Consider the following 9,125-nt stretch of genomic DNA (forward strand, 5'->3'; position numbering starts at 1 on the left):
ATTTTTTGGGAGGTGGGGTTGGGGGTCTGCCTGTCTTATTTCAAACAGCCCATCTTCAAGTTCAGAGGTTCTCTCTTCAACTTCCTCAATCTTGCTGGTTAAACTCTCTGTTGTGTTTTTTTATTTCACTGAATGCATTTTTCAGTTCAGCAAGTTCTGCCACATTTTTTTTCAAGGCATTGATTTCCTTGTACATTTCTTCTTTCAGGTCCTGTATACTTTTCCTTGTTTCATCATGAAGTCTAGCTTAGTCTTCTTGTATCTCATTCAGTTTCCTTTGAATTATCACTTGAAATTCCTTGTCAGACATTTCAAGGGCTTCTTGTTCTATAGGATCTAGAGCTTGAGAGTTATTACCCTTTGTTGGTATACCTTCTTGATTTTTCGTATTTCTGTTATCTTTTCTTTGATGTTTATTCATTGTGGCAGGGGGTTTCACGGTCCACAGTTTTGACACTATTGTCTGACTAAGATGTTGCTGGGGTTGCCAATTTGGTATGGCTACCTCAGTGACTGCTCAGTTGGCCACTAGTGCCTTACGTGTGTAGTTGCCTTGGGTCTTGGGCCTCTCCAGGGAGCCACCTCTCTGGTCATCTTGGACTCCGCTGGGCTGCTGGGTCATGGGGCAGTACTGCAGGGTGTGTGGTCTCTGCCGACCTTCCACCTCTCCTGCTGGACGTCACCCTGTTCCGTGCACACTGGGCTGGGCTGCTGGGTTGTGTGGAGGGACCACAGAGCGTGTGGTCTCTGTGGAGCTTCCCCTTCCCCTGCTGGACATCTCCCTGCTTCGTGCATGCTGGGCCAGGCTTGGGATGGAGCCGGGTGGTGGTGGTGGATAGTGTAGTAGCAGCCCCCCCACAGGGTGTATGGTCTCTACACAGCTTCAGCCTCCCCTGCTGGAAATCTCTGTGCTCCATACGCACTGGGCCGGGCTGCTGGATCGCACGGTGGTGGTGTGGTCTCTGCGGAGCTTCTGCCTCCCCCGCTTGATGTCTCCCCACTTTGCATGCACTGGGCCGGGCTGCTGGATTGAGCAGTGGTGGTGTGGTCTCTGCAGAGCTTCTTCCTCCCCTGCTGGACATCTCCCTGCTCTGCGCATGCTGGGCTAGGCTGCTGGATCGTGCCGCGGTGGCCCTGCAGGGCATGTGGTCTCTGAGGGGCTTCTGCCTCTCCCACTGGATGTCTCCGCATTCTGTATGCACTTGATGTTATGTTTTTATAGTTGTAAATCGGTTTATTTGTGGGAGAGAGTGACGCTGGGGACCGTCTATTCCGCCTTCTTTACCAGAAGTCCAAAAATCTCTAAAACTTTTAAATGCACCTTTCTTTTGGATTTGTTAGGGCTGCCTGGTGAAAAGACTTTGGACCTATACCAAGTTGAAGTTTTTTTTAGTCACTAACAAACAAGAAAAACAAACTGAGATAACTTTTCAAACTTCAGTTTGAAAATCAAGACAATGTTTTACTGGTAAGCACTTGTAAATTTTTCTCTGGGTTTTGTTTTGAAGCAATTCGAATAATTAAAATAGCTATGCTAAAATGTTAACTAACATGAAAGTAAATCATATTTTAGGAGAAGCTGTCAGAGAACAAACTCTAAAATGCATAGAATCCTAGCAAGATAAATTTTGAGTTGAATTTTAAAGCACTGTCTTCTAAACATTTATAATTCTATATAGTATTTATTTGCTTTTATGTGCTATTTGTTTTGATACTTTTTTATTGTGGTCAAAAGTTCATAACATTAAATTTACCATATGTTCATTAGTCAAGGTTCTCTAGAGAGACAGAACCAATAGGTTGTGTATAGACATATAGATGTAAACATAGATATAGATATGGATATATGAGAGGGGATTTGTTGGAGAATTGGCTCATGCATTTATGGAGGCTGATAAGTCTCACAATAGGCCATCTGAAAGTCAAAGAATAAGAGAACCTGGTAGCTTGGTTCAGTCCAAGTCTGAAGGCCCCAGAACCAGGGAAATGGATGGTGTAACTCTGTATGAGGCTGATGGCCTGACAACCTAGGGACTGCTGGTGCAAGCTCCAGCATCCAAAGGCTAGAGAACCTGGAGTTCTGATGTCCAAGGCCAGAAGAAAAAGGGTATCTCAGCTGTGGGAGAGAAAAGAAGAATTTGCCTTTCCTCTGCCTTTTTGTTCTACCCAGGCCTTCAGTTGATTGGATGGTGCCCACCCAAATTAGGTAAGAGCAGATCTTCCTCACTAAGTCCACTGATTCAAATGCCAGTCTCTTCTGAAAACATCATCACAGACATACCCAGAAATAGCTCTGTACCAGCTATCTGGGTATTCCATAATCCAGTCGAGTTAACACCTAAAATCAACCATCACACTATCTTAACCATTTTAAGTGTTCACTTGAGTAGTGTTAAATATATTCACATTGTTGTGCAACAGATTTTCTTTGATACGATTTGGTGTTCACTTAAACGTCTGCTATTTCAATTAACTTTGACTTTTTAAAGTAGCGGTTTGAAGAGTTCCTGGTTTTATCCAGCATGACTTCCTGATTCTCAAATGCCTTATGGAATGGGCTGAAATATACATTGCATATCTCCACTCTGCATTTTGTTGTTCAATGCAGACATTGCTAATTTATAATTTGTTTTTTATTCTTAAGATGGCCAATCTTACTTTATAGATGGTCTTTATCAATATAACCAGAGTTGGCATGACAGATGAAATCTATTGCTATCCTATCTTATTAACTTTTGTAATCCTAGGAAACTGTAGATTACAATTATGTGATCTACCTTTTAAATTTCCCAGTATCAAAACTCTTTCGTAGTTAGTTGGGCTTGCTTCTCCCAGCCTCAGGATCTCCTAGGCCAGTTTATCTCCAAGCCTAATTAACATTTCTCTTGACAAAAAACTTTCTTGCCTTTTCATGTGCACAGTTAGTATTAGTAGTTATTTATCTCCTTCTCTTTTGACGGTCTCAATTGCTAAATTTCTTTCCCTAAATTAAGCCTTTTACCTTGTGTGTCTAGAGTCTCAGTAACTATACTTCTTCATATAGAAGATACTTCTCTCATTTAATTTTATTTTCTTTTCAGACTAAGGAGTGCTTACTCGACCTCCATGAAACATATTAATTCCTTTTTATAAACTTTACTCTTGAAGGAAACATTTCAAAAAACAGGAAATCGATGTCTTAAAATATCAGACTTTCCGAGCTTGAGGAATCCTTGGAGAGTGAACCTAGTATACTCAAGCCCAAAGGGGCAAATCGACTTGCCCACACTGACACTTCCAGGTAGTGGTGGCAGTGCTAGGAGTAGCATCCCAAGTATTAAAGAGAAAATGAATTGTTTTCATCACAGTGAAAATGAGTCACAGTAAAAAGATAGAAAAAAGACACTTCTTGGCCATGACCTAAGAGACAGTGTTAATGATGTTATTAGGTTACATTCATTGAGTGGTCTCTATTCAACAGGCACTGTGCTAAGGCTTTCTTATTCATATCTTATTTAATGATCACAACAACCCTTTTGAGGTAAGTGTTATTATCTCACCAGTTTTACAAAAAAGTTGACATTTAAGAGATTAAACAACTTTGTACATGTTTATATTGATAACAGCGCAAAGAAGGAATTTGAACCCAACCTTCTCAATTGGAAATCTGTGTTTTTAACAGCTTTATTTTAGTATAAGGCTTGGTCTGTTTGTGTGTGTGTGTGTGGTTTACTTCCAACAAAGTTTCTGTTATAGAAGAAGGCTGCCCACCAATGCAAAAGGAAGTCATCCTGGACCCAAATCAGGGAAAGCACAGAGGAGAATAAGGCAGGGGACTGGAAAGAAGGCTCTGGTAATGAGTAGCTGGCCCCTTTCACCATCACTCCAGAGGATAATTAGTGCTCAGAAATGTTCAGCGTTAATCATTGCTGGGCTTTAACGTTGGGCCCTGAAGTAAGTAATAGAGGGCAGCCTTCTTGGAGAAAGACTGTGGCTACCGAGTGTGCCCATTAAAATAATGAACTCCCATAGGTCATTTGGAAAACTGGGTTACAAAAAAGCAGGGATTTCAAAAGCAGGTATTACTTACTATTTACATGAAGCCAAAGTATAAAAAAATTAACTGAACCAGAAACCAGGCATAGAGCAGTGGGAAACACAGATGAACTGAAATTTACAAAATATGTCATCGGAGCAAAACAACCAATATTTATTCTCTTGCAGCACGAGATCTCAGGAAACTTCTGCCTAAAGTAATCCAGTAAGTCCAGCTCATTCCCTCCCACCTCACTCATCCATAAAATGACATCTCTAAGTTTGCAGCCTATTCCACCTTTTCTCTGTAGAAGGGGCAGAGTAATGCTACCATTTTCTGAGGCTGTTGGGAGAATTAAATGGGTTTATATAAATTGAATCCTTAGAACAGTGCCTGGTATAAAATAAGTGCTAAATAAGTGTTTTGATTATATTATTATATTATGATTTTATTATATTATGATTATTAAGTGTTTGTGACCATATTGTATATTACATATTTTATTATAATAATATTAGGCCAAATGTAATAACTCATAGACCAAATGCTCTGCTAAACTCTGAGGATAAGCAGTAAAAAAATTCATTCATTCAACAAATATTTAATGAACAGCTATATCTCATGCAGTGTTCTAGGTATCCAGGATAGATCAATAAACGGAACAGACAAAACTCCCTGCCTGCCTTTGAGAAGCTTACTCTGGTAGGGAATATTTTATTAAGATAAGAAATTCCAAACACATTTTACTTCCTTTCTGGTAGGATTAAATAGATTCATGTTTCTTCTTGGTTTTGACTGCTCAATCAGCAACTTGTGGGGAGATTTGAAATTTTTAGAAAACACAAAGCTAGGAGGAGTTTTTAATATGACAAATGACAGAGAAATGCAATCAGATGGTTATAAGAGGTTGCAAGCATGCAAGGACAATCAAATTCCTTACAAATGAAAACATACAGAAACTTTAATTTCACCACCGAGTCTTTCCCAGGACATTTCTGCCTTTTTACGTGCGTTTATATTTCCTCGTTTTGATCTTACATCAGCACCAGCCTGTCTTTCCCTAATTGACAAATGTGTACAGGTTTACTTCATGTCTTCAGAATGAAGCTCCAGTCTGGCCTGATGACCCCAAAGTTGCCCCTTGCTTATCATTGTCCTTCAATATCTAATAAACTGTCTCCTCTCCCGAGCTTTTCTTGCCCCAGCAATATTGGTTTCTGCTGGTTCTTGACCACCATGGCTCAGCCCATTTCAGTCAACTTTGGTATTGCTCCCTCTTGCCCCCTCAGAAAAGCATGTTCATCACCCCTCTATTCCATAATGGTGCTGATTGGGCTAATCCAAATTTTATTCCTTATATAAATTTTAGGTGGTGACCTGCCTAAAAACTTATATAATTAGAAAAAATTTCTAGTCTTAAGCATATATGAATATATGCATTACACACACACTATATATATGTATATATATACATGCACACATATAATATGTATACACACACACATGCATACATTTTTTCTCTCTTAGTTTTATTATCTAGGAGAATGGATTGTTAGACTGTGGCTTGGAATATTTCAAAAATTATAGCCCATTGTATTCACTTCCCCTTTTTTGAAGTTTTTATACTAAAGATATATAAAGCATAATAAATGCCTAACTTTATTTTTATCTTAATCTGGGTTTTTATTTTCAAGTCAGGAAGTCTAATAGAGCCATAGGAAACCCAAGTCCAGAGAGATATTTATTATTTTATTATTTTATTATTTTATTATTTATTATTTACCATGATAAAACATATATAACATAACAGCTGGGGATTCTGTTTTCTACTTTTTTAATGTAAGTCTAAGTCTTTATAATTAGTGAATCGTGAGAACATTTTTGAGAAATTTACCAGTCAATGAAGCAAAAGACGGCAGTTTTGAAGTTAAAAAAAAAAAAAAAGAATATCCATTTTAATAATTTTAAAACATACAGTTGTGTGGAATTAATTACAATCACAATGTGGTGTGACTACCACCTCTATCTTCTTCCATACCAAAAGGACATTTTTTTATTGAAATGTAATTGATTATACAGAGTTGGTACAGAGTTGATTATCAGTATTTGTGTATAATATGTGATAATCAAATCAGGATAGTTGGCATATTTGTCATTGCAAAATGTACTCATTCTTTGTGTCCAATTAACCAATTTCTCCCTAACCACCCCCTTCACTTCTCTAATAACCACCATTCTGTTCTCTTCTTCTAAAAGTTCAACATATTATTTTCTTTCTTCCTTCCTTCCTTTCTTTCCAAAGAGATGTTTAAACTCATCTGATTCAACCTTCCCATTTTCCATTTGAGAAAATGAGGATCTGGAGAAGTGAAGTGACTTTTCCAATTCCCTGGCTAGTTTGGAGTAGAGCTAGAGACATAACTATGGTTTCTGACTCACAGTCACTTTCTACTCTATTAGACTGAATCTCTTTTAGTAAACAAGGTATATCGCATACAGATCTTAAATAGTGCCAAGAGATTATCACATGCTCACTTGCTCTGAGAAGATTTTGGCTAGAAGGTGGCTGGGACTTTAACTGGGTGTTAACTCTTTGTATGATCTTCTAGGAAATACCCACTCTTATAATACCAAATACAACTACCTGACCACAGGATTGCTTCTTTTCTTTATGCAGAAAACAGGCCGATGGCTATAGAAAGGAACAACACAGTTGTGACAAAATTCATCCTCCTGGGATTTTCAGATCATCTTCAAATGAAGATTTTACTTTTTGTGCTATTTCTGGGGATCTACCTCCTGACCCTAGGCTGGAACCTGAGCCTCATCGCTCTTATCAGAATGGACTTTCACCTGCACACACCCATGTACTTCTTCCTCAGTAACCTGTCTTTTCTGGACATCTGCTATGTGTCCTCCACAGTTCCCAAGATGCTCTCTGACATTATCACAGAACAGAAAACCATTTCCTTTGTTGGCTGTGCCACACAATACTTTGTCTTCTGTGGAATGGGGCTGACCGAATGCTTTCTTCTGGCAGCCATGGCCTATGACCGGTATGCTGCAATCTGCAACCCATTGCTCTACACGGCCCTCATATCCCATACACTTTGTTTAAAGATGGTGGCTGGTGCCTATGTGGGAGGATTCCTTAGTTCTTTAATTGAAACATACGCTGTCTATCAGCATGATTTCTGTGGGCCCAACGTAATCAACCACTTCTTCTGTGACCTTCCTCCAGTCCTGGCTCTGTCCTGCTCTGATACCTTCACCAGCCAGGTGGTGACCTTCATTGTGGGTGTTGTTGTTGGAGTGATATCTGTCCTTGTGGTCCTCATCTCTTACAGTTACATTGTTGTGACTGTCCTGAAGATCAGCTCAGCTAAAGGTAGGGCCAAGGCCTTCAGCACCTGTGCCTCTCACCTGACTGCTGTGACCCTCTTTTACGGTTCTGGTCTCTTCATGTATATGCGACCTAGTTCCAGCTACTCCCTAAACCGGGACAAGGTGGTATCCATTTTCTATGCTGTGGTGATCCCCATGGTGAATCCCATCATCTACAGTCTTAGGAATAAGGAGATTAAAAATGCCATGAGAAAAGCTGTGGAAAGGGACCATGTGCTTGCTTACAGGCATTCATTTTTCTGACTCCGGGCTAATGTTTACACTGCAGCCGTGAGCTGGCTCAATTGTGCACACATTTATTTAGTTTCGGACTAATTGACCTACACAATGATTTGTATGGGCTGGGCTGTTTCCCCCCTTTCTACGATTCCACTGACTAGTTTACCTATTAGCTATTAGAAAACAATTTGGCCATTATTGGTTTTTGGAATGAATAGCATTGCATAGATTGAGATTTTCAATGCTCAGTTTAGCAGAAAACTTCATTCACCATGACAAAAAGACATACTGGAACATCACAATAGAGTTTGTGTACATAGGAGGAAAACAATTGAAAAAATGTTAGTGAAGAATTCTGGGTGGTGATTCTTCAGGTACTATATAACATAATAATGTGAAGAGGGCAACACTTTTCTAAACACAGTTGTTTTTCCCTTTTCTGAGATTCTCAAATGCTTTCTTTAGAGCACATGAGGACCACAGGGAAGACACCCTCCCATGCTTGAGACGGTGGCCGTAAAGAGCACTGTGATGGATGGGGGCATATTAATCTCTTTAAATGGATTAAGGAAGGAATTCTGTTTGAGGCCTTAATGATTGAACAAATGGGACAAACTTTTGGCCAATTCAATCAACTGTAGAAGAAGTGGTCACAAAAACGATTTAAATAAAACCAAGGAATTATTGCTGAGACCCAAAGTAACAGCTTTCTAACCAGCACTGTATCTTAGGAACCTAAAGAAGAGCCCACCCACATTCAGGATAAAAAGTTCTCTGTTTCTACCAAGTTTGTGAAAGTTCTAGAAGAGAACTTAGCCAAGGAATTGAAGACTGGTGTTTTTTCCTTCCACATTATCCAGAACTTACACGTCCTTGAGCTGGTAGTAAATAACTGGAATAAATTTATGTAGCTGCAGCCCTTCCTGAGTGGGTCATAAATAAATGAGTAAATACTATCTACGTGAGCATCCCTGGGCAAGTTACTTGGATTCTGGGTGCCTAGTTCCTCATCTGAAAAATAGGAATAATTATAGTAATTATATCCTAGGCTGACTGTGAAGCGTTAAATGACTCAGCACATGTAAACACTTAGAATAGTGCCTTGTGTATAGTAAATGTTCACACGGTGCTGTTATTATTATTATTATTATTGTATAACGATTTATCACTATCTAAGCCAGAGAAGTAGAAGATACTTTCTTAGTTTGGTAGAGAATGTGATCTTTGTAATGGCTTTGGTCCATTGGAAAGAGGATCTGGCAAGACTATAAGAGTGGTTAAGAATATTTATTTTTGTCATCAGACTTGTGATTATTAGTCTCATCTCTGCCATTTTGTAGGTATGTGGCCTTGTGCAAGCTACTTACAAGCTCCATTTTCCTTACCTGTAAAATGAGGATAATAATTGTATCTACCTCACTGATGCAACAACTAAGTGAAAAATACGCATGAAAAGGGTTTAGCCCAGTGCCTGGCATATGGTAAT

General features: G+C 39.2%; 1 protein-coding gene across 1 annotated transcript; it reads left to right on the plus strand.

Moving 5' to 3' along the window:
- The first annotated feature begins 6,703 nt into the window (after nt 1-6,703).
- LOC134377157 (olfactory receptor 5A2) lies at nt 6,704-7,663 on the plus strand. Its single transcript, XM_063095774.1, has one exon. It carries the CDS (start codon nt 6,704-6,706, stop codon nt 7,661-7,663), a length of 960 nt encoding a protein of 319 aa, XP_062951844.1.
- Nucleotides 7,664-9,125: the final 1,462 nt, after the last annotated feature.

This window comes from Cynocephalus volans, chromosome 4 (assembly GCF_027409185.1).
Source record: "Cynocephalus volans isolate mCynVol1 chromosome 4, mCynVol1.pri, whole genome shotgun sequence".
NCBI lineage: Eukaryota > Metazoa > Chordata > Mammalia > Dermoptera > Cynocephalidae > Cynocephalus > Cynocephalus volans.